General features: G+C 45.8%; 1 protein-coding gene across 1 annotated transcript in view; it reads left to right on the top strand.

Annotated features, from left to right (window-relative positions):
- Positions 1 to 24692, top strand: part of SSH3 (slingshot protein phosphatase 3) — a 196500-nt gene extending 171808 nt beyond the window's left edge. Inside the window, exons 10-14 of the mRNA XM_086953267.1 lie at positions 299 to 345; positions 3342 to 3488; positions 11229 to 11429; positions 14126 to 14732; positions 22400 to 24692. Coding sequence (XP_086809393.1) covers positions 299 to 345; positions 3342 to 3488; positions 11229 to 11429; positions 14126 to 14732; positions 22400 to 23221 — 1824 coding nt within the window. The 3' untranslated portion in view covers positions 23222 to 24692. The remainder of the gene's footprint in view (positions 1 to 298; positions 346 to 3341; positions 3489 to 11228; positions 11430 to 14125; positions 14733 to 22399) is intronic.
- Positions 24693 to 26099: the final 1407 nt, after the last annotated feature.

The raw sequence follows: 26099 nt of genomic DNA, 5'->3' as shown, positions 1-26099 counted from the left end.
AGGTGCAATGGAGCTCAAGGGAACGAAAGCATGCAAAGGATATGATAACCTGATGAACCAGATGGGAGGGGGATGGACGTACTAAGGAGTGAGATGGGGCGCTGTTGAACAGAGTGCGCGTTTTACTGAGCGTGGTATACATGGTCAAGTAGAGGGACTTTAGTGATCCTACCCGGATGGATCTGGTATTTGGAATTAGGGTTTGATTATGCACAGTTTGCCATCAGTTGTGGTGTCACATGAGTGCATAAGATTGTGGATTACGTTTGACGCCTTATATTTTGTTTCTTCTACTTAGGGTTCGGAGTGGAATGCCTCCAACCTGGAAGAGCTGCAGAAAAATGGGTGAGTTACTCGATGCGCCTCTACTCTTTAATCTTCTCGACTCCCACACGCCCCACATTTTAACTTTCGTGTTTGGAAGCTCTACGAAGCTTGGTCCATGTCTGATTGTAACATATGAAGGATGAGCATTGCTCAGGAGTAAAGGAGGATGCACACATATTATTCTTTACGTTTAGACTCGTACAGTACACCTTTTCACCCTCTCGCTACAGAGCATATTCCGTTTCATTATGTGACCCACTCAAGTGAAGCCAGGCTCCTCATTAATTCCAATTTTCTGCAACCTAGGAAAAGTTGCTCAGTGGCTTAAGTTAAAGTGCTGTCGATTGTCCTCATCCCCCAGTGATGGTTGAAGCCGCTGGTTCTCTCTCCCATGATTTTTGGTCCAGGTCCATGTGCTTCTTGGTGTGAATAATTTCTGACTCCAGTTTTTGATTTTACATTTGTATTTATCTTGTTTATTTGGGGAAGCGGGCTCCAGGTTACATTTCAGAGTTCTCTTTGTTAACGTTTATTTAATTAACTTAAAGGTGGAGACCCGTGCCCCTCTCGTATCCCTTAATGTAAAGTTCGCTTTTAATATTTACTCATAAAACTTAAATGTACCCTTCCTATTCTTTTTCTCCTTTTACCAGCAGCCTTTTTCCTCCATTCGTGAGCTCCCTTAACCTATCAGTTTGCTTTTTTCTCATTTTACATCAAACCCTTGTATTTCATATGAGTACCTTAGCATTGCTCTTACCCATAACCTTTATTATTACTCGCACCCTTTAATTATTTTTCCCTGGTATAATTACCAATTATTTTCTATGGCAGGTAATTAAGCTTAAAAAAAAGGATCTATCATCCACCCATCTTTTCATACTAACATGGCCACAAAGGCATGCACCTCTGCGCAGATTTCATGGCAGGGACCACCGTATACTTGTCCGGCTACAGACCGTGTCGGCTGCCCCTAGCAAGTGCTAATATATCAGTATAAATTCTAGTCTGACCTGAACAGTACACCCATACTACTGTCTGCACTAACTTAAAAAACACTGCTTTGAAATTGTGCTGCGATGCAGCCATTTTAGATGCCAAGAAGCTATTCAATTGGATAACAGCGATCCACCTTCCGCACTCCCCTTAGGCTGTTACGAATGTCTATGTCAGGCCTGCCGCCTTTCTCTGTGTAAAAGGCTTGGTCTTCAAGGCTTGCATTACTAAAAGGGGCACTCTTCAAGTGTGCCAGCATTACCCTGTGCAAACAAAACTACATCCCCATACAAAAGTCTCCTCACCAGTATGTAAGGTTTATGGTATAAGGCACGCTACCACTTCAAGGTGGTGCTATTCAGGGTTCTAACAATCTCTACCAAATGTTTTGTATTGTGGGAGTGTCAATAAGGCGTATGCCTGCTTCATCGGTTTCCATATCTGGACCACTGGCTGGTAAACGTGATGCCTCTGCCTCCCCCATACGCAACACTATGCAGCTCCTTCTTAGGCTAGAGTTCACCGTCAATCCCAGAAATCCCCCCGAAGTCCACAGCAAACCCAGGGTTTTCTGGGAGCCTCACTTAGTGCAGTGAAAGGGGATGCTTAAACCAGCAGCATCTTTACCACCCATAGTGTTCTCTGAATGATAATGAAACTGTGGGGAATGGTGGAGCCACATACTGTGCTAGTTCTGAATACAAGTTTCACAAGCATCTCCCACAGGAATGTATTGCCAGACAATGGCCTCAAGCCACTGGTTACTGGGAGGATCTGATTGGGGCGGGGAGCTCAGTTTTCACCACAAATGTCAATGGTGGACTGTAAAGGACGTGTGACTGGACGGATTGTTTCTCGACCCTCAGCCATGAGTGACGATCACAAGAAATGCGTCTCCCCCAGGTTAGGGAGCTTACATGGGTGACATCACTATCCAAGGAGTGTGGTCTCAACAAGAACTGCTTCTCCACATGTGTGATGGAGTTCATGACTACACAGCTTGTCCTTCGAGCTTTCCAAACCAGAGTCCAAAGGAAAGTGGTCCTTGTCCAAACAGACCATATGACCACCATGTATTACATGCAGAAACAAGGCGACACAATTGTCTGGGGGGGGGGGCACAACTTTTTAGCATGGGTGGTATGTCACCGGATACTTTTTCTGGCTGAACGTCTCCCAGGTGTGGACACAAGGTTACTGATCTCCTTAGAAGGACAGATTAGTGCTGTCATATTTTCACGCCTGAAATTGTCACACCACCTCTTGCTGTGGTGATTTTCTAATTTATTGGATGAAATGTGATAAAGTGACCTACAATGAACGTGAGAATGTTTAACCCCTTCCATGCTCATGACCAGGTCAGCTCGTCATGAGGCATAGTGGAGCTGTGCTTATGACAAGCTGACCTTGTCATGATCCATGGACTATTTCAATTTCCAGCAAGGTGTTAACAGAAGGTTGAGTCTGCAACTACCATTAAAATAACATGCACACAGATAGGGATGCTAAATTATCTCCAGTGTGAGTCGTAGGACGAGGGATTGGTAGGATTTAGGATGCCTGTGCAGGCAGGGACATGAGAAGACACACGCCCAGCAGTCATGATCGATTGTCTGTAGCCGAGACTTGTTTCTGATGGAATAAATACATGACCCTCCTCCTCATCCTCTGCCAAGCTCAGGAGGGCCTCCCTTCAGTCCTCTACCAGTCAATCATGGTGATCATCTAATACCATCAACCAATCGGAGTCAGTCAAACAGCATTCATATCATCCAACAATGGTTGTTTCACATTTTCTCAACAAGTTGTGGTCCAACTTCTTGTCGCCTGTCAATCATGGTTCTTCCTCTTTTCACCCACCATCAAATAATTATCCTCCTCCTTTCCCAATCACCCAATCAATTCATCTTTCTTGTCTCCCAGTCTTTGCATCTTCCTTTTCTCTTGCATGCCTTCTATGCGTTTCTCCCACATCTTCTCATTTCATGCCTCTCCCCACCCTCTGCTTTTTTGACCAGGGTCAGTCACATAGTGAACGTGACGCGAGAGATTGATAACTTCTTCCCAGAGTCACTGAAGTACCTAAACGTGCGAGTATACGATGAAGAAGCGACTGACCTCCTGTCACACTGGAAGGAGACCTACCGGTTCATCTCCAATGCCCGGTGAGTACGCTCATACCATACCTGTTGAGTGGTTCTCCTAATGACTGGACTTAGAAACTGTACACCAACCTCAGCTGCAGACTTTTGACCACTGCAACTTCCACCCTACTTTGGAGAGAATGAACAGTGGCGGCTAGCCGATACAAAGCACTGCACCTTTTGTAACCCTACCTGGAAAGGATCAGATTGATAGCATTGGATAGTGCAGTGTTAGCACAGCAGCGTCAAGTGCTCGCATCTCTAAGGGATTTACAATTACATGTGATGTAGTATGTGGTTTTTTAAAGATCCCATTCCCCATAGTTGGACTCTTGTTGATGACTCAAACTTGAGCCGAAAAATTCATTTATGGCAAAGCAAAATAATGAAAGGTTTCTGAAAGGTCATCTGAAACTTAATCGATTGTGTACATATGAGGAAGGCGGTCTGTTTCTAAGACCAGGTGGACCCTGCAGCAATTAGAAAAGTGGCCCTCCTCTGGAACAGGGTCGGTGGAGGATCAACATTTTTGAGTAGAATTTTCAGAACAGAAGCGGCTGCACCCTGTAGCAAAATGGGGGAGGGACGTGGCATGTACCGTGCATGGTTCTATGTTATAGACATGCTGTGTCCGTCCCCGTTTAGGGGACCTGTTAGCCGAGATGGGGTGACCTGGCCTCAAATGTGGGGTGGATTCTGATATTCTGGAAGCCGGTGTTATGAAGGCTCTAAAAATTAGACCTAGTAAAGCTTCTTCAACACTTGACCCTCGTTTGTAGCAGTCATAGGAGAAAAAATAGGACCGGTAGTAGTGGTTCTACAGACCGCACTTCCTTTGTAATATGCCACAGTTGTGAAGCGGTCTATGCAGTATCATCTGGGTGCTTTCTTGGCATACATGCACCCGACTACCATGGCTGAATAAAACACAGTAGTACAAAGTACATCTGTGTACACATGAGAAAACAAAATACCAAAGCACTCCCAATCTCTGTCGGCAAGAACAATTTCAAATCTTCATATTATTTTATCATTGAATAGTTATTCACTCACAATGGAATAAGAGCCGAATGGCTGTTGAGCGTAGCTTGTATTGGAATCGGTAAAAGACAGCCGACACGTGTTTCATCACTCAATGACTTCTTCAAGGCTAGATCAACCATCAAGCAATATCAGGAAGTGTAGTGATATTCGAAGGTCAAGATATTTCTTTGGATCTACATAGTTAAATTTGTGACATGAAACTGATGGTCATTTTGTTGTATTAACTGCAGCAAGTAGTCCTAATGTTCTTATGTTAAAAAGTAGGCGTCCTTAAGTGCGGATATTGTCCGCAGAGGATTGTCCTGTGGCGTAAGTCTTCTTGTTTACGATTTTGATAGTACATGACTAGCTCAGTCATAAGGGGCCATAAGTTCCCTGCATCTTAGTGTTTGTTGAAAAGACGTTGCAATGTCAGTCTTGTAATAATAATCATCTACAAGTTGTACAGATCAGACAGACCCGTAAGCAGTCGTAGGCTTCTCAAGGAGGTAGAGTGGGGTACCTGGAACTTAACGACCACACAACATAAATAATGAATGTCCAGCCCTGTGCTTCTCTTGTAATAAAGAAACCTGCTTTAATGCACACTAGAATGAAAGACTACCCACCAATTGGACACCATGCAATGTGGAGTTCAGTGGACATGCTCAGCCTCTACTGTCTTTATCCAAGGTCACTCCCAGTCCTCCCCCCATGATCCAGGCTTGGTTTCCTCCATGGTCTTTGTCATACGTGGGGTCTGATATATTAGTGAGACTATGGTTTAGGTGCATTTGACACCCCAACATAATTAAGCGCTGTGTTTACTGATCCGTCTCAGTTTACAGTCTTACCGCACTTGGTGCATCAGCCCATGTTGGCTCTGAACAGCTGCCCGTCTGTCTCTCTCGTTCTGTCACTCCCTCACATGCCTCACCCGCTTTCCTAAGGAGTGACACTCAAGCTGACGGCTTTATTCATGTACCCACTATGTCCACGGGACGTACACCCTGGCAGTGCACCGGGCAGGCGCAAAGTCCGCTGTCCTGGAGCATTGCGGCCAAAATAGCATTTCCGATGGACATCTCCGCACTTGGGGGTCTCGACGGTGGTCTCAGATGCTGCCTTGCCTGGCTGTTCTCACTGTGAGTAAGTGAAGCCGTGTACAAGGCCGGCAGCTGCAGCCTCAAACATGGCCATGAAAGCGGACACACAAGCCAGATCCTTTGGGTAGAGGCAGCCCCAGACAGACTGGTTTCTCTAAGTAGATTCAGCCCCCACAGGCAATGACTTCTCAGAAGGTGAGTGCAAGCACAGGTTGGAATCTCAGGAGAGATGTAGCCACCCACAGGCCTATTACTTGACCACGTCTTCACATCCCTGCCTGGGCCTCAGCAGCTGCTGCTGTGATTGTTGTAGTTTCTGTCTGAAACCAGCAAGCAGAGACCTCAGGCCCACAGACACGAGTGTCCGCAGATCGCTTTCCTTAGTCCATCTGAGTTCTCCCATAGATACGTGGGGTATGATGGACCCCGCTCTCCGTGGACAGACACTCCTCCTGCCTAGTTAGCATTTCTTTCTGCAGACAGGCAGGCTTCTAGCACTTCAGGACAGCTCCACGGCTTCTCCAGCAAAAGATACAGACTGCAGGTGATGCCCCATCACCGCTGAGAAGCACAGTCAGGCAGTCTGAGTACTGTTGTCACTCCTTCCCTTAGCTGTAGAAGACCTTTAAATGCAACAACTAGTGAGGTTTTGAGGTTCTGCTTCTAAACACAGAAATCCAACGAGAGATGCATCCACTGTTTGCAGCTTCGGAACTGGTTGGGCTCAGTCTGGGGTACTTTAGGTTTCAAGTATCCTCTCCAGGCTGCTTTCCAGACACAGCCTTTTAGTAGAGTGATGCGTCTCACAGCAGCGTAGCCTCCGGGATATGTCACCCACAACAGAGACACAAAGAGGTATGAGGCTTCTGCACCTGGATGTCATTCGCCAACTAAAGGAGTTAATCAGGGAACGACACACGGGCAGGCTTCACTTCAAGGCGTCCTCACCTTTCACAAGGAAGTCTGCCGTTCCCACACACCGCTCCTACCAATCACCAAACTGCAGTTCTCAGGAAGACCAATCAGCAGCTCCTTGATAGCGAAAGGCCTAGACACATTTCTTGTCTCCACTCTCTCCCTTCAGTGTCTAGGTCCCCTCCACACAGCTGCAGAAATGTCAGCAATACAAGTTTGCTGCAGAGGAAAACAACCGTACAAGGCAGGCCTCAGGTATCCAAAATACATCCCACAAGGCTCCATTACTCTGTCTCACTCACGCACAATGCTTGCACCATGCAGGCTTGACGCGGGCTCCCAGTTTTCCATTTTTACAGATACCTACAGACAGAAAATTACCTGTTTTTCTGTCTGTTTGTTTTTAAATAAAAATACGGAAAATAGGCCTTCTTTTCTAGTGTCGATTATAAGTGCCAGGTCAGTAGGTGTGCAGATTGAGAGGTAGGAGAGAGGAAAAGAGAGAGTAGATTTTCTAATTACGCTTCATAAAGTGCAGAGATGAAATTATTTCTGCTCTTCTACAATGCAAGTGTTTTCCGATAATGCTATTGAACTGTATACTGCTAAAACCTTTTGGACATGCAAATGCGTGTAAACATTTATCAGTTAAATACATGCGGCAAAATACCCATTGCTGATTCATTTATACAGAATGCTCAATATAAAAATGTATAAATTCGGAAAAAATGAGCAAAAAATAAATATGGATAAATACAGACAGAAATGTTAAAAAAATAAATATACCATAAAACCAGGAGCCCTAATTATAATAGAACTGTGCACAATATAATGGACATTCCTGTCCACATAATCAATGTAACACTTATACATTGGAGAGAAAGGCACCTGACCTCCACCCCATATTTCTCTCTACTGCAGAGTTGGACTGAAGCTGTAGTTACCAGATGACTCCCTGTCAATTGAAGAATTTTCCAGTCTTGGAGTTAATTTTACAAATTGTCCTTATTATCCTTAGAGCAGCAACAGATCTGACAAAAGGCAAACACAACAAGATCTGAACCAAATTAAATCCGTGCTTCTTCCCGCCAGAAGTCTTTCGGGCTATGCCCTGATGGAGATCTTGTTTCATTGAGGGTATTCCCTCGATGCACCCACATACATGGAAGCGGACACCGTGGTGGCTCAATCAGGAGGCCCAAGACTCTGATGAAACGCACATCACTCTATTTTGAGACAATAAGGGTTTGATTATATTCTTAGCGCTTGGACGACTCAGGGCAGCTACCCGCGCTTTAGAAATCCGAATTCATTCATTCATTCATTCACCACAGATGGTGTGGGAGGCCTATAAGGAGATAATGCGGGGTCAGACAATCGATTGGAAGAAGATGTCATAGAGGCTGAGACACAATCTAGTCCCACTGCATCAAGCCGCTCACTACACCGGCTTAAAATTCAGCTTTCAAGGATCACGCATATAAAACTCAGATGGCTCTAAGAACAGGCAGACAAGGGAGATAAGCTCACACATTGGTTTGCATGCAGAGATTAATGGAGCTGATGAAAATATACTCTCCTTGAGGGTATAGCAAATGCGTTTGCTTGATGTTATGAATCCCTGCACAGGAAGCATCCCACATGTTCAACACAAGGTCTGCCACAGATGTGTCCTCAGTGGACACACCAACGTTGTTTGGGTTCTGATGCAAACCAGTTTGATGAACCCATTACAACCCAAGAAACTTCAAATGCTATTGCACAAATGACTTCGGGTAAGTCTCTAATTCAGTTTTAAAATGCACTTGCTTCCTTGTTGGCTTAACCATTATTGAATATGTTTGAGGACGTCAATTCAAGGGACGTATATATCGGAACTTTGTGAGGCTCACATTCTAAAGATTATGAAATGAACCCCCAATGACCTGCCCCAAAAAAGACTGAATTATTACTGTCCGATATCTTTAATTGTAATAAAGGTTAAAATTGTAGCTAAAATATTTGCAATACGTCCCCATGTTGATCACTTATGTGATTCATCTGGACCAGAGCGGCTCTATGTCCTTTAGAGAGACGAGGCACATTATATACAATGAGCCTTTAACGCTCTTCATTTAGATTGTGTTACCTGCTCCAATGGCTTTGCTATTTATTGAACTCAAAAAGCTTTTCATAGCGTATTTTGGGATTATTTGTTCATGGTCTTAGAACACATTGGATTTTGTGTGGTTTTGCATATATAAAGTCCTTATACGCAAGGCTGTGAGGCAAGGTTAGGGTAGGGGGGACCTTTTTGCCACTTTTGACTTAGAAAGGGGTCAAGACACGGATACCCACTGTCACCCCCATCATTCGAAAATGCGATTTAACCCATTGGTATGGAAGATCAGAGAGGGTCAGAGTTTTGCTAGTTTATGAATTTAGTCTATAGAATATCACTATGTCGACGATCTCCTTATGTATAGCAGCAATCTAGAGACATTAAGACCAGCAGTAATGAATATCCTCTAAACATTTGTTCACTAGTCGGGACTGATGGTAAACTGGTCCAAGTCACAGCTCTATTCCCGAGGACCCGGCTGAGAGTATGGATCAGTGACAGCAGGAGCCAGTTGCCGCACGTTGTATCAAATACCTATGGTCATCCCCACGTTTTTCGACCGATGCTGCTGGTTTTTGCTCTGAGTGTACGGAGGCCTGATAGCCAAGCCTCAGTGCCCGGACACTAATGTGTATGTTGAACTGGCTGTGCTCAATTGGAAATAGCTAACTTACCTGTGAGTCCTTAGTAAATAGTAACCTGGCTGTGCCCCACTGAAGGTCCCCCAAGTTAAACAAGCCCCACAGTCTGCCATTGCAGACTGGGAGAGCAGTCCTGTACTGCTAGCCCGACTTTGCCGCTGAAAGCAATGACAAAGCCACCACTTCCCCAGGACATGTCTGTAAGTCACCTCTCTGGCAGGCCTACCGAGCCCTAAAAGCCAGGTTCAACATATGACACAGACAGGTCATGTACTTTGCATGTCCTTACAGTAAACCATGCAAAACTACAGTTTTTATGGTGGAAAGACTTGCCAATTGGCTAGTATAGAGTTACACGCTGACCCCTCAGCTGTGCTAATTTCTGAATTGTGCAACCAACGTGGGCACTCTAAGGTATCAAACAACCCTTCGCATTAAGCCCCACTTGGATCGCAAATCGAAACAAATGGGACTGGTTGCAGTGTGCAGCTTTAGCCAAGCTTCCACGTTAATATCTTTAAAATCCCTGTGCCTTTCTGGGCACATATGGAGCCTGTTCCACGAGACACCTTTCTGCCTTCCTGGAAAAGCGTGGTAACAACTCTCCGGATGTAGAACAATGAGGGATTGCAGGCCAGGGAGGTGTCCCCTCCCTCCTGCAGAAAGCCACTTGGGTGTTTGCCCCAAAAAGCAGACTTCAAAGGTGAAGCCGCCCTTTGAAATGCAGATGTGTAGCACCATGGGGGACGGCTGCCCAATTGTTGAGGTAGATGGGATGACACGGGAGGTAGAGAGGGCAAACCTGTTGCCAAACCAGCTGCCCCAGGGGTGTGCAACCCTGAGGTAGCCACACCCAAGGGGTGGGCCAGGGAGGTCTGAGCACCGAGAGAGGGGGCTCTCAACATCTAGTGAGAGAGCAGAATGGTGCATCCTGGGATAGCCAGATGCCACACTTAGCAGGAAGTAGTCACCAGGTTGGACTTAACCTGTTAGCTCACTGGCTACCAACTGCATCCTGCCCTGAGGGCAATATCCAAGCATTAAGGGGGCATCCCTGGCACCAAGACCTCAGATCTAAACCGATTTGGAAGAAGTACAATAGAAGGACTGCCCTGCTGCACCGAGTAACCAACAAGGAGAGGCTGCACAGTCGAAGACTGCGCCTGCTGCACCTGGTGGCTAGCGAAGAGAGGTGCTTTGCATGCCGTGTCCTGCTCTGGGAGAAGCAGTCTCCAGAGCCCAGTCAAGCCAAGAGACTCCAAGGGCTACCCGACTGCTCTCCTGTTCACAGCACAGGGGCACAGCAGCTGAAGAAGCCTGTTGAGGCAAGTTAGTAGCCCAAAGTCTTTAGGCGTCTACCACCACCGCCGTGCAGACACGAGGGCCAACACCCGGATGCACCGAGTCACACCAGTGTCCGCTGAAACGAGTTTTCTACCCAGAAAGATTGCGCTGTGACTGTGACAATGGACGACTGGGAGTTCAGTGGTGACTGATCTTCGGCCAGAATGGAGAGGACTCCGTGGGATGTCGACTCCGCAACCAGGACCCCCCTCAAAATCTTTGTGGACTGAGGAATTCCTGCAGGAATACCCCATTTGACCGCAAAGCAGCCACAGGATCTTTGGAGCATCTTCAGCCTCCTACATCTGTTGCATCGGGACCACTCCATAGGAACCATTGTAATGAGAGTACAGTGCCTGGACCTGCTGGAGGACTGCTCCTCTTTGAGGGTAACTGTTGTTTAGGACCTTGCTGGTTCCCTTGACTAGCTCCATGTCGGAGCTGTTCTCCCCAAGTACTTTCATTTCCACGCCAGGGGGTTATTTTAATGTAGAGCATGACATTTACAGGACTGAGTCGGCAAGGTGGTTCTTTTGGTATGCAGTCTTGTTTAAACAGCATTTTGGTTATTTTACGCTACTGTATTATCCACTGAAAGAAGGTTGTGGTGTTTTATCATTCTGATTGACAGGAAGCAGAACACGCGGGTCCTGGTGCACTGTAAAATGGGTGTCAGCCGCTCCGGCTCCACGGTGATTGCGTACGCCATGAAAGAATATGGCTGGAGTCTGGAAGAAGCTCTGCGCTACGTGAAGGAGAAGAGATCCATCGTCAACCCTAATCCTGGCTTCATGAGGCAGCTCCTAATATACCAGGGAATTCTGGATGCAAGGTAATGTGCCAGGGAACTATGGATCTGTGTGGCACCATTCTTAGGGTTTTGAATCTGTATCTGCAACTAAGTTGTCTGTGGATATATGTATGTATACATTTATGTGTATGTATAAATGCACGTGTATGTATGCATGTATGTATGTGTATGCATGCATGTATGTGTATACATGTATGTATGTATGTGCATGTATACATGTATGTATACATGTATGTGTATGTATACATGTATGTATACATGTATGCGTATGTGTACATGTATGCGTATGTATACATGTATGCATGTGTATGTATGTAGGTGTGTGCATGTGTATATGTATGCATGTATGTATATGCATATATACGCGTGTATGTATATCCATATATATATGCATATGCATGCATGTATGTATGTGTGTGTATATATATATATATATATATATGTGTGTGTTTGTGTGTGTATATATATATATATATATATATATATATATATATATATATATATATATATATATATCCTCACGTAGCAGGTGCTCATATTGAGGGAGACCACACACGAGGAAAGGTAAGTTCAGAATTTATTCGACATCTGCCAGCACAGGAATAAAAAGCAGCTCCTCATAGAACAAAGTGAAACGCCGGACGCGTTTCGGGAATTCCTTTTCCCTCATCAGCGGCGTAGGATTGAAGAGTCATTGCAAGCGCCAAAACGCGCACCTGATTATAATGCCTGCCTGTGGGGCGTGGCCAGTTGTGATGCCTTCTGGGCTTTGTGGTGCAGCGCCTGCCGTGACAGTGTCCAAAATTAAAGCCCCAGTGGGTGTATGGGCAAGATGCCTGTCCTCCTGTGCCCCGCTTTGGTATGCCGATTTCTGGTGGGTAGGCGCCATCCTGCAAACGTAGCCTACTCACTTCCTCATGCCCGATTTTTCCAACACACAATGGCGTCGGGACAGGACCTGCTCTTCTGCTGGGGGTCTCACCTCGCGACCGGAGCCGGCCGCTTAAAATCCTCACGTAGCAGGTGCTCATATTGAGGGAGACCACACACGAGGAAAGGTAAGTTCAGAATTTATTCGACATCTGCCAGCACAGGAATAAAAAGCAGCTCCTCATAGAACAAAGTGAAACGCCGGACGCGTTTCGGGAATTCCTTTTCCCTCATCAGCGGCGTAGGATTGAAGAGTCATTGCAAGCGCCAAAACGCGCACCTGATTATAATGCCTGCCTGTGGGGCGTGGCCAGTTGTGATGCCTTCTGGGCTTTGTGGTGCAGCGCCTGCCGTGACAGTGTCCAAAATTAAAGCCCCAGTGGGTGTATGGGCACAGGCAGGCATTATAATCAGGTGCGTGTTTTGGCGCTTGCAATGACTCTTCAATCCTACGCCGCTGATGAGGGAAGAGGAATTCCCGAAACGCGTCCGGCGTTTACTTTGTTCTATGAGGAGCTGCTTTTTATTCCTGTGCTGGCAGATGTCGAATAAATTCTGAACTTACCTTTCCTCGTGTGTGGTCTCCCTCAATATGAGCACCTGCTACGTGAGGATATATATATATATGTATATATACTGTTCATAAAGCCTCTATATGTGTGATATTATGTGAGATAATTTAGGTGGTACGGGATTACTTATACGGTTATTTGTCTGAAAATAAAGAATGCGATGACAAAGAAATGCAACAGTGAAGAATACAAAATAATTCAGCATGACTTACTTTTCACTTGGGTGACGAAGGTGAAGCCAAAATGATGGAAATAAGATGTTTGCCTTTACCTGAAAATGTACACTTTACCTTACGCCACCTCTAACCCATGACCTAACTTTAACCATAGCACCCACCCTATCCCCTATTTATAAGGCTTACTCTCCCTTCACCCTTAGCATTTTTTTAATTGTTAATTTTTTTTTTTAAACATCTAAAATATATATGGTTTTAATATTCTTTATTTTTTCTTTTCAATACTAAACAATTGTACTTCTCCCATTAATCATTTTGGATTCTTCACTGAGCTATTAGTTCCATATGGATTCTTTATTTTCATACTATACCAGATCTGTGCTGTTCATTCTGAAGAGAGGCATAGGCTGGGCGAGAGACTCCTTGCATCAGTATGACATCATGCCCAAAGAGAGAAACATGCCACCTCTGGCTACCAGCTATCTGTCATACGTTACCCATGGAAGAATCCGAGCCGGCCTAAATACCCCTATCTGGGATTTGAAGCCACTGGCGGGGGTAAGACAAGGCCCTTTGTTCCATGCATCAGTACGACATCCGGGCCAACGAGTAACCAGAAAACCAGGCGGGTTATGTTTGCTTTCAACCAAAGGAGGGCAACTGGCCAGCCCTAGATATCCTGTGGCTGTGTCTTCAGGCCCCTGGATGGGTTAAGACTAGGCCCTCCACTCCCTGTATCTCTACGACAGCAGTGGTACGTAGGCTGGCATTTAATTCCCCTGCATGTGTGATCGCATATCTGAGGAGAGGACTGAGCTGGCTCTGAACCCTCTGTATCTAGCATGTGGCGGGGAGGCAGTAGGTGTAGGCCCTGGAGGCAGTAGGTGTATGCCCAGGTCACTCCGCATCAGGGAAAACTCGTCTAGGGAGGGTAACAGTCTGTTCGGGCCCTAGATTTACTCAGTATAAACAGTCACTACCTGTGCATGTCCAGTCTTCCACAATTGATCTACACTAAACATAATTTCTTTCTCAACAGTAAGCAACGCCACAGTGATCTCTGGCAGCGGAAGGCGAAATGTGAGCAGTCGGACAGCCCAGGTCACACGACGCAAGAGCAGTCGGAGGGCAACGGTGCCACGCTGGAGGATGCACCGATGAACCATCAGAAGCCCAGCCCCATAGAGGAAGAGGAGAGTTCTGAGACGGAAGAGACTGAAGAGGAAGAGCCCCAAAAGTCTCCTCCTTACTGTTTCCGCCCTCTTGAGGGCTTGGAAGTGGAACTAGGTTTCTTGGCCATGGAGTCCCCTGGTGGCCAGGCTGAGCAGCTGGCACAGGCCTCGATAGACGAGGCGTCCCAGCCAAGCATCTGTGTCCAGAGGATGGAGGAAGAGGAGTGCGGGTCGGGGAATGTCTCCGATGACTCTAATGCAGAGGAGATCATGAGCCACTTGGGTGGAACCCAGCATGGGTCAGGCCAGCCTTCGTCCTTGGCAATACCAGTGTCGCCCCTAACTCCCCGTCGTCAGAGGATCAACTTATGGTCGGTGATGAGATCCATTAGTGAAATGGAGACCTCGGATCAGGAGACCATGCCGCGATCACCGTCCGAGAATATAAGCAACAGCAACAGTGCAGCCGAAGAGGTAAGCAAGCCTTGTCCTAGATGCTAATACAAAGAGGCACCAGTGGTCCAGCAGTCGCACATCCCTATCTTTAGAGCAGTACAGGATAAGTAAACCAACAGCGGAGCTCCGAACACTATTGCGCACCTTTTGCCACAATGTGTGTGTCTGAACTTGAGGAACAAGTTCCCAGGCATGAACTAAACAAGGAATAATGGAACACTCCTGAAAGTGTTTCAGATATTCGAAGTATTGGTCTAGGTCAGTTAGTAAATTATTCATATATTTCAAATGCACAAAAAATTTTCATTGAACAATGTAATCAAACGCTTTAAAAAAAATCTATTTAAAGCTCCACACATTAAGGTGAGTGGTAGTTTTACTTGATGCTGTTTCACAAAAAGGCAAACCATATCGTAACTATATTTACAATTTTCTGACCGCAACTACAGATATTTTGGAGATGCTTCATAGAGGGTTTCGGCCTTCTGTGATTCATCTCCAACATATCTGTAGTTACTGTCCTACATGGTTTGTGTGCTAGGAGCAGAGGCTTCTGCAGGTCAGGAGAGAAGGGCTCCAACGCAGCAGTGTGCCTGCTCACTTGGGAGAGTGCAATGCTCTATGCTTGGATAGGAGGACACTGGCAAACTTGGAACTGCGTTCATCACTGGAAGAGGGCAGGATGCTGGACACTGGCCAACTCTATGTGAAAGAGCTTCAGTGCTGCAGGCCAGGGTACAGGACTACTGGCTTTGGCGTGCATGGGTCCAGAACTGAGAGGGCAGCAACCCTGTAAGATGGGATGGGCAAGACTGGCACAGCTGCATGTGGGTGAGTCCTGGGATGGGAAGGATGCTGCAGGCCATGCTACAGGGGCAGCGTCACAACTGTATGTATGCACAGCGCGTGGAAGGAGGGTGGGCTGTAGGCCACAATGCAGGGAAACCAGTGCAGTTGTGGGCGAGCATAGTACTGGGAGAACAGGAAAGCTGCAAAGCAGGAAGAGGGAGATGGGCACAGCTGTGTATAGGCATAGTATGTGAGGGGCAGGAATGCTGCAGGTTAGGAGTAAGTGATGGCACAGTTGTATGTGAACCCAGTCCCTGAGGGGTAGGGGCGCTGCAAGAAACGGTGATTGACACAGTTGTGTCTTGGCCCAGTACTTGATTGTCCAGGGGTACTGCAGGCCAGGATAGAGGGAGGTGGACACCCTGTGTGTGGCCCACTACTTAGGCACTGTGGCAGATGCAGGCCAGGCTAGATAGGCTGGGGTCATTATGCATGGGTCCAGGGCTAGAAAAACAGCCCGCTGTGGTGGAAGATTGTTAGCAGGACTTTGTCTTGGTCTCAAAACTGGAATAGCAGTGGCTGCACAAGTCCGGAATGATGTAGACTGGGGTGGTGCTGCAGGTCGAGAGTAGGGTCCATTGGCAGAGGGGTGCTTCGATCACGATGCAGGAACTGCAGGAGCAGCTGCAAACCAAGCCTGAGGATCAGAGGTTTGAATGTTTTGCCAAATGCCACAACTTTGCCTCCAGAGTTCCACACCACCAATCCAAGGGGAATGCCCTGTCACTAAACTGGTCAGGGATATTTGCGCGTGCCTTTTCACTGATTCTCCTGATCCCGTACTGGACAAGGCCAGACAACCTGGTACAATGCTGATTCTCAAAGCCACACAATGGGCCAGACAGATATGGCATTCGGACCTGCTGGAGACGTCCAAAGGGCGCAGGATCCCAATCAAAGCAGAGGAGGAACTTCAAACAATGCAAACGGAAGAGTGTACCACCCAGAACCAGCAACACTCCGCCTAACAGCTTGGCTCCTGAATACCTAGCATTTGGTCACCTACAACTACCTCCAGGACAATGGAAATCCCTTGGGAGGCAGGAAAACCAAGCACAAGAACATGCTACACTGAAAATTGAACAGATACATCCACTGGTGCACAGATAACAGAAGGATGGAAACAAGAACAGACCGGCAGATGGTACTAACATACCTCACACACCTGTTGCACAGTGGACTGACCTACGCGCCACTAAAGGTACTCCTAGCCTCAGTATTAGCCTGTACCAAAGGTACATCAGGAAACCGCCTCTTGACACTTCCGGTGGTTAAGATTCCTGGAAGGTTAAAAAAGGGTGGCACCACCAAGAGTAGTACCAGCCCCTATGTGGAGCTTAAACATGGCACTAACACAATTGATGCCAGGGCCTTTTGAACCTATGCACTAGGCAGATCTAAAGTTTCTAATCCTGAAAACAGCCTTTTTAATAGCGATCACATCTCTACACAGAGTCAGCGAGCTACGAGCTCTGACAATACAAGAGCCATACCTGCAAATCCATAAGGACAAAGTGGTCCCCAGGTCAAATCCACAGTTCCTACCAAAGGAGGTATCACAATTCCATGTCAACCAAAGCATACAACTGCCAGCTTTTTTCCAAAAACCAGACACCAGCAGAACGAGCCCTCCACACACTGGACATGCGAAAGGCACTAATGTACTATCTACAAAAAACTAACTTTTTTCATAAAGGAAACCAGTCATTCCTCTCCTTTGTTTAGGCAAGCAAGGGATCACCAGTAACCAAGGAAGCAAACGCACAATGGATAGTGAAGACTAGCAAAACCTGCTACACCAGAGCTGGAAAGACGTTAACTGTGCTTCCTAGGGCACACAACACAGATGAAGGGCACAACTCTTGCATTCCTTGCAAACATACCTATTGATGAAATCTGCATGGCAGCAACCTGGTTATCACCACCAACATACACAAAACACAACTGCGTGGATATCCAAATGAACATTGAGGCAGAGCTGGGGCAGTAGGTATTACAGCACCTGTTTGCCAACACAACACATCCACATTTCCACCCTACCAACCCAAGGAACAGGATACTGCTACATAATCTAATGTGCAGCATGTGAATCCAGAAAAGGATTCATGCTGCGCCAGAATTTTCTGGATTTTCATGTGACCCAATCACCTCCCCAGAAATTGGAGATGAAGCAAACAGGTGGGAAGAAAGAACCATATTGGGAAAAGATGAAAAAAAAAATCTGAAGATGGCGACCATGCAAAGGAACTTCCAGGGCATGAAGAATGTTCTGAATTAACATGCTACCCACCCGCCTCTGGAGAGAGGAAATGGGAGATGAAGCAAACAGGAAGAAAGAACAATATTGGGAAAAAAAGAATCTGAAGAAGGGGACCATACACAGGAACTCCCATGGTGCAGTCTGCCATTACACAAGATATGGACCTACCACCAAAAGGTGGTCGAAAATGCCCACAAAAAAGTACAATTCTGGACCCAACTACGAGATCGCAGAATAATGCACAGCATGTAATCCCAGGAAATTCTTCCAGGGCACAACTACTCCTACTAGTATGCAACCATTTTGTTATTATTTCAGAACCTGGCCACATGGCCCACTGTGCTGTGCAATTCTCCTTCTCCATAGCCAGGACATACGTTTCAAGCAATGTTGACTCCCACACTGTTTGCCGAAGTCTCATACTATCTACCGAAATATTTTCTATGGCCCTTGTCTCTTTTCTGGCAGACGGATGATCTCATACCAGGCTCCCTGAGCCCTAAAGTTCTAAAACCTCTTTGCGAACATGTCCTTCAATATTAAACCCACATTGACATATACTAGAGTACCTGCATGTGGATTATTGTCCTTTTAAGCAGGACATACTGGTTTGTCCAATGAGCTTTCCACCTCTATGAGCAGAGATCTGAATCTTTTGGATGGAGTGGAGTCGCGTCACACAGTAAGGAGCTCTTTCCAAATAAACTGCTCTCTATATAGTTACGCTGGAGTGGCATATACACCATGTGTGCCAAATTGTTATATCGGCTTCAGTTTTTCCATGCACAGGTGCTATGTGCTTGTAACGCGTGAGTTGTGATCTATTTGATGGTTATAAGGCGAAGACGAGAACAAAACTGAAATCTCAGAATGAAAATACTGCAACTAAAAGACTGCAACTACTAACACTACCTATGTGTCACTAGCAGAACAACACTTCTAGACATCAACACTTTGTGTACCTTTTTATGTATTTATTAACCCCTTCCATGCTCATGACGAACCCCAGCCGTCATGTACTACGGTGCTCGTGTGCTGATGACGGCTGGGGTTCGTCACGGCCCGCCCCTGTTCGTGCTGTTTACAGCACAGCAGGGGAATCGCGGCCGCATCGAAGGGCTTAATGTGCATTTATTCAAAGGATGTTAAAAATAACAATAACAAAAAACACTGAAAATATTTGGATAGCACATGCTCCCTTAACAATTTCCTAAAAGCCAATAAATTGGGTCTAATTGAAAAAGGAGTGGCCAATAATTCAAAGATAAAATAAGAGACAAAGCACAAGGAGGATGAGGTACTGATAAAAACATCACAGCAGAGTGCAAAGGCCAAATTGGAGTATCGAGAGAAATTAACCCCTCCCCTGCTGGTGATCGAACCGCTCCGTCACCAGCTGCGGTCGCGCTGTGCTGATGACTGAGCGGTTCCGTCATGGCCCGCTCGGCACACCTGCGCGGCGCGGATTCCGTGCCTGCGCGGAGCGTTCCATTAAGCGGGCGGGGCCGTGACGGAACCGCTCCGTCATGAGCACAGCGAGACCGTGGCTGGTGACGGAGCGGTTCCGTCACCAGCATGGGCGCGCCGCACCCCCCCGCCCCCTTAGTGCTGCGGCGGAATAGCCGCCGCAGCGAAGGGGTTAAACAGCATAATCTGGTCGACCCGGAGAATGAGAACAATTACAAAGAATACAGAGAAGGTACAATTGCGAGTGGAAGAAGAAAGGAAGCCAGAGAGGTTGACACATAGAAGTGATGTTGGAGAATAGAAAGAAAGATAAGCAAGCATTGACCATGCCAATAGGTCTGCTTTATTAATGTGCTATCAAGCCAGACCTAAAAATCACTGTATGCTAATGACGGTCTTCTCCTCTCTGTGCTGCTCCCACAGAAAAACATAATAAATTGCCTATTTATATAAGGCCAGTGTGTGCCTCTAAAGGTTCAAGCTCGGGCAGCTGGATACATAAACAAAATTATCACAGCTGTGGGAAGGGCAAGCACTTTTTTGTGGAACCTCACAACTTCTGCCCAATCAAAACATGAACTCCTGGCTTTCAACATGTGGGCGGCGCCAAAGCTCCTCGCCTGGTGCTTCTCACATAATTGTCTGGCAACAGCTGTGCTGTCAAGCCAGACCTTAAAAAGTAGATTAACACAAGCGTAGTGAATAGATTGAAAGGTATATGAGATATTTAAGCAAGGCCACATATAAGGAAGAGCCACAATTAAAATAGATCGGACTAGAGCAAAACCAATTTCAGAGACAATTACAAAGATGAAAGCAAAGCATGTTAACGGGTGCAACTTGTGGCGCGAAGTTCCAGTAAGAATAGTACAGTAAGTCCAAATTAGGAGCATTTGCCAAGTAGGGTTTAGCAATAGGTAGGAGTAAAACAGGAGTGGTGGATGGATGAAAAGTGTGAGCAGGAAAGAAACGAGTCTTCTCCACGGAAATGAGAATCCAACCTCGAGCAAAGATAACAAAGAACAGAGGAATAGTACGAACAGAGGAAAGAAATACATCCAGAACGAAACCTTGAACTCCAAATTGAACAGGATATTGTGTAGAACAAAAATCTTTCCAGGAAACGAAGTGAGTGCTACAAAAGTGGAGAAGAAAACCAACTAATAGCGCTAACCTTAATACCCACGGACAAAAGAAGACAGCAGAATATTGATCCACTTTGTCAAAATCATCAGAAATAGCTAGAAGGATTAGAAAAAATGATTGCTCCTTATGACCGGGTTGAAGAACATTCAAAACAGATGACAAAGCAGCTTTAGTGGAGTAACCAAGACAAGAACCAGATTGTGGAGGACACAGAAGATTGATTGTGAAGAATGAATGGTAACTCAGAAGAGACAATGAGTTCCAAATGTTTGGACAGATATGGAAGCAGAGAATTCACTCTAAAGTTAAAAATAATAATTGGAATCAAGAAAGTTTCTTCACTTGCAGAAATATGGTGGTCGACTTAGAGGGAGAAGGAAAAATCCCATAAGCAAGGGTAAGTTTAAAGAAAGATACTAGGTAGGATACACAAAATAAGAAATCCAGATTTAACCAGTGGTAAGCAAAGACCTGCTGGAGAGCCAGTGAGCCTGGTAGCCCTACAGGAGGGCCGGGACCTCTGACTCTGAAACTGAGCAGCGAGAATAAGGAACAGGACTATCAGAAGTCAGTGATGGTCCTCGGGCATACACAACTGAAGACGCAAATGGTTGAAGGTGCCCGAATAGTGGATATTTTTCAACTGGAGTAGGTTGTGAAGTCCTCAGTGCCTGAGGGATCAGGAGGGGAGAGGAAAGGTTAATGATTGAGTCCAACTAAAATAGATGGCCGAAGACCTGAGCCTGCTACTTAATTTATTTCAGAAAAGTGTATGCTTTGGCGGGTTTAGGCAGTAGAACCGATCCCCCACAGGCTGCCAAAAAATGGGATAAGTAATAGAAGATTTATACTTGTGCCTTAAATCAAGATCTCTGTGTAAGTTTAATGGAGTAAAAGATTCTAGCGACCTGGATAGAGAGTCCAAGAGAAGATTGATCAGGAGGAAGAGAAGTAAAGTGTTCAGTTGAAGAGAGTATGTTCAAAGTCTCATGAGCAAGTTGGGCTGCAGACACTTTAGCACCACAACGGCAACACTGATACAGCACTGTAATTCAATTACTAGGCGACCTCCACCACAGCACTCCAACTGCAGCTTTAGAACTCTACACCTATATCAAAACCTAAACTGTGATCATTGCCCCTGGAAAAACTATTCTACAGCTTTTTTTCTGCATAAAAAGGAACTTGCCACATAATTTAGCATCTGCTATGTGTAGCTTGACCTCCTTTATCTGTTGTCTTAGGAGGAGGCGCTCAATTTCTTATTTGTGCTAGTTCTTTATCCCGGAACGGCATCTCTCTGCCTACCAACAAACTTAGATTTAATGGTTCAGATGGGTCACTTCATCACAAATGTGACGTTTATCCTGTCCGCCATATTACAAGTGCATTCTATGCACTGGCACTTGTAATAATGCAAATCGGATATACGTCACGTTTGTGATGAGCATCCCATCCGCCGAACCCTAAATCAGCCCCTTCGTATTGTTCTGGGTACATGGAGGGGCTTCGGTCCCTTGAGTGTCTGCTCAGCATGCAGAGCTGCATTATAAGATCACCATCGCTGTGTGGTTTACTATACTGTACTGGCAGGCGCTATTGCCGGGCCGAGCTGCACTGTAAGGGATGTGTGGGGGCCTTGGTACTATATGAGCAGGAGAACCGTGGCCCAGGTTTGAGCGGCAATAACAGATCTGAGTGTAAGGTTCAAGTGCTGGAAAATAGGGTGTTTAGTGCTGGGGTGCATTGAGAGCTGCATTTAGGATCCTAAAAGTGCTACTTTAGGGGAGCAGTAAGGTGCATTGGCAGCTGTGAGTCGGTGGTGGAATAATGGAGGTAAAAGGGTAAAGGCGAGAAAGATTGTGATACAAAACCTGTGGCTATAAGATGTTGGAAGAGGTGGAGATGTTCAAAATTATGTCCAATTAAATTTTAACAGGCGTTTAAATGTATTTCTCTCTAGGTGTTTGAATCCCTGCCAAGTGAAGCCCCCATTGGAGAGCAGCCCCCCTTCACTGATGAACCTGTACCACCATCCAACTTGGAAGAGAAGAGTGAGGGGATGCCAAAGACCATGCCCGCGAAGCCCAGAGGAAAGAAACACCTTCCTAGACAGACCAGGGCCCTGACTGACAAGGAGCATGGTACCCACCCACACCGCCACCATTTGGGTGGCAAGGCATTGCCACGACACAAACTTAGCGACAAAAAGTTTCTGAAACAAGTCTCCTATCAACCCCAGATTGGGAAGGTGCGCAAGCAGGCCCGAGTGCTGGACCGGCTACGGCAAAACCCTCAGGGCATCGACCCAGCGGACTGGCAGAACTGTGGGGGTGCCGGAGCAGCAGCTGAAGATGTACTGCCCGGGTCAAGACCACAATTGAAGCACTTGCAGTCTGTGGCAGAGCTCAAGAAGGCAGCACTGGTGTCGAGACAGACCAAGGCCTTCGAGAGCCCACAAAGATTGCAGCAAGAGGAGAAGTCCTACTCCGAGTCGGTGGACGAGGCTTTGCCATCGATGCCACAAGGAGCAACTGTATCAGATTCACTTCACCCAAAGCTTGCTGTTGGTGTCTCAGATAGCCAAGAGACTAGTTCCAGTATCCCAGAACCCACTGACGACCTCCTGGACAACCGGGAGAGGGACCCAGCCATGTCTAAGCTAGAAAGATCTGCATCAGGCCCCAGGAAAATGGTGCGCTGGGAAAACGTTGAGGTAGAGGAGATTCCACCCGCCAACTGCTCCAACAGCAACAACGTTGGCCATGAAAATGGAGCCAGTTGAGCAGTGGGGCCACAGAAGGCCCTTTCAAATACAGACTAGAGCCCTTTGCTTCTGGATTAAAAACTGCTTTCAATCAATCTTCAGGTGACTGTGCGAAGTGATGCACAGATGGTGTTGATACCTCAGGGGTGCGATAAGGTCGGACATCTTGGTCACCAGGTTGAGGCAAATCGCGCACATTCCGGGCTGGGATTTTGTTTTTTTGCCCTTCTTTCATGCTGGATCCACCTGTAGCTATTATTGCTTGGAAGCTTTCTCAAATCGCATTCCACTTCCTTGTCCCCTGTTGTTTCTGTACGCTTCTTCCACTTTCTAATTTCAGTCCTACTCTACATTTTGCAAATCTTTTTCTTCTCTTCCTTTCTCATGTTTCTTCCTCCTTTTTTCCATGCCTCGCTTCCAGATCTTTTTCTTTCGTCTCACATTTTCATCATTCCCTTTTTGCATGGCTATCAGTTTTTCTTTATCACTCTCAATTTCCAGTTTTCTTCTCTCCATTTGTCACACATTCTCCTTTTTCTTCTTTCCTTATTTGCAATATCTTGATTTTTTTTTTCCTTTAACATTTTCTGCTCTAATCCCTTCTTCACTATCCCTCACATCTTCCTCACCCCCATGTTTAATGTCCAGTTTTCACATTCACCTTTCCCAAACTCAATCCTGTTATCTTCATCACCAATTCTGCTGGCACTCCTGCACACTTTCTGCACCACTTCTCCGCTGGCCTTTCATTCTCTGGTTCTTCTCTGTGTTCTCTTGACTCCTCATCTCCCAGAGTCTGCACACATTACATACACTCCTCACTCCTTTACCTTCTTATTTTTCTACCCACCCAGACCTCATCTTCCTCATTACACTTTATCCTGTCATGCCTCTATTCTTTCCATCTTTCTTTCCATTTTAATTTTTTTATCAACCAGTAGCACTCAAAAACATTTTTAACTGTGAATTGTGTTTTTATTAAGCACCGTCAAGTAGCAGAGATCCATCGGGTAAGTCTGTCACTCAGTGCTCGACCCAAGGCTAGCAGACAACTGATATGGGCTCGGAGTGAGATGTGCAGAGGCCACAAAAGAGTTTCTAAAAATACACTGTGGACAGTGGCATGAATTTCATACACTTTTACCCAAAAATAGTTTGCACATTTGCTTTCCTACCAGCTGCAGTTTGCAATCTTTACTGAATTTCAGACATGTGTTGGGGAGGGGGGAGGGTTTGGAGCTTTGTGTTTCCTCCTTAGGCTGAATGAGTTGCATCAGGGCCACAGTGTAAGCACATTTCAGGAACTTGTTTGGATGGCCAAAGCCTTGGGAAAGGATATTTTAATCATAACAGCTGGACTTTCATTTTATAAGACCACATCTGTATCCAAGCAATGCAGATCCTTTCGATGTTCTCCTGCTTCCGTTATATAAGAGTTGTTTTTATATTTATGACCTATTCTTGCTGCAAATAAACACATTGAGTATTCTGCGTTGTCTATTTATCGCTCCGAAAGTCAGCACGCTGGAATGACTTTGACTGAGAAAGGCTTGCTTGGGCCGTGGCAGGAGATTCTTGGATTCCATAGGAAGGTAGATGCAGGGGCTGTGAAGAGATGTTCACATCTGATAAATGTCTTACAGTGGACTTACTGCTTTAGGGAACCAAGGAACCCTGAAAGCACCTCCTGATCCTCCAGGGAATTTGAGATCTCTCTTTCCTCCTAGCAACATTCACTGTATTGTACAAGCTACTGTTTTCTGACACCGATGGAAGGCATACCCTGCTTAAGGGCGGTCCAGACTCCACCTTTACCTCTCATAAGGCTCCCTTCCACACTGCTGGCCACCTAATCAGTAGCCACTAAAATATACTTGCCAGATTCTCGCTGGGAGATCCGCACTGGCTTCCAGCTCAAGTCTGTTGCTTACTCGTCACTTACGAAGCCTTACACGCCAGTAGACCAGACTACCTTATCAACAAGCTACTAGTCTCCAAAGAACATTGAGAAACACAATTTTCCAGGAGTTCACCAGTTCAGTGTTGCTTTGAGAATCTGCAGGGCAAATACTAGCCCATGCATTGTTTTCTCAGTTGCCAAGTTCTACGAGAGTATCTAAACTCCTCTTGCCAAGTTCTTCCAGAGTATCTAAACTCCTCTTGCCCTTGGACTCTACTGGTTAGGATCTTCCCCAATCAGCTGTACCCAAAAGAACAGAGTTTGATAGACACCACTTAAATCCACCCTAAGACTAAGTAGATTGTCACAAGCATTCCTTTTGAATCATCTTTATTGAACGTTTCTGTATTTTACCCCAGCTGATCTGGTTCTCTTTCAATCTTTGACCCAAGAAATGTGACTTAATTTCTCTTGTGTGAATCTCTTGAGTGGCATTGAAGTCCTTAACATTTTTTAATTCTGCATTTGATTATTTTGAGTACATTTTATTATATGGTTTTATTGTCTTTTATGGCTCTTGTCAAATTCTTGTACTTATTGTATTGTAATTGCATTTATATAGCGCTTACTACCCCTGACTAGGCGGCGAAGCGCTTTTTCGGCGAGTAGCACGCTACTCCGGGACCCATAGAGGATTAGTGTTGAATTAGTACAGTGAGACATGCGAGTACATTTTAAGTGGTGGATACGTTAGTCAGTTATTTGGATTTGGAATGATAGCAGAAGGATAGAGGAGGACAAAGGTTTGTATTTATATAGCGCTTGTTGACGCACGCTATTCAGGAAGCCTACAAAGGATTAGTGGTGAATTAATATGGTGAAATATAGAGTAATTTCAGTGGTGGATATTAGTCAGTTACTTGGAGTGAGAAGGATAGCGGAGGGATAAAAGGGGAAGAAAGATTTGCATTTAGATAGCACTTGTTACCCCTGATG

The sequence above is a fragment of the Lissotriton vulgaris genome, chromosome 1_2, assembly GCF_964263255.1.
Source record: "Lissotriton vulgaris chromosome 1_2, aLisVul1.2, whole genome shotgun sequence".
Classification (NCBI taxonomy): domain Eukaryota; kingdom Metazoa; phylum Chordata; class Amphibia; order Caudata; family Salamandridae; genus Lissotriton; species Lissotriton vulgaris.
The sequence above is the reverse complement of the archived record's forward strand: the minus strand, read 5'-3'. Positions and strand labels throughout refer to the sequence as shown.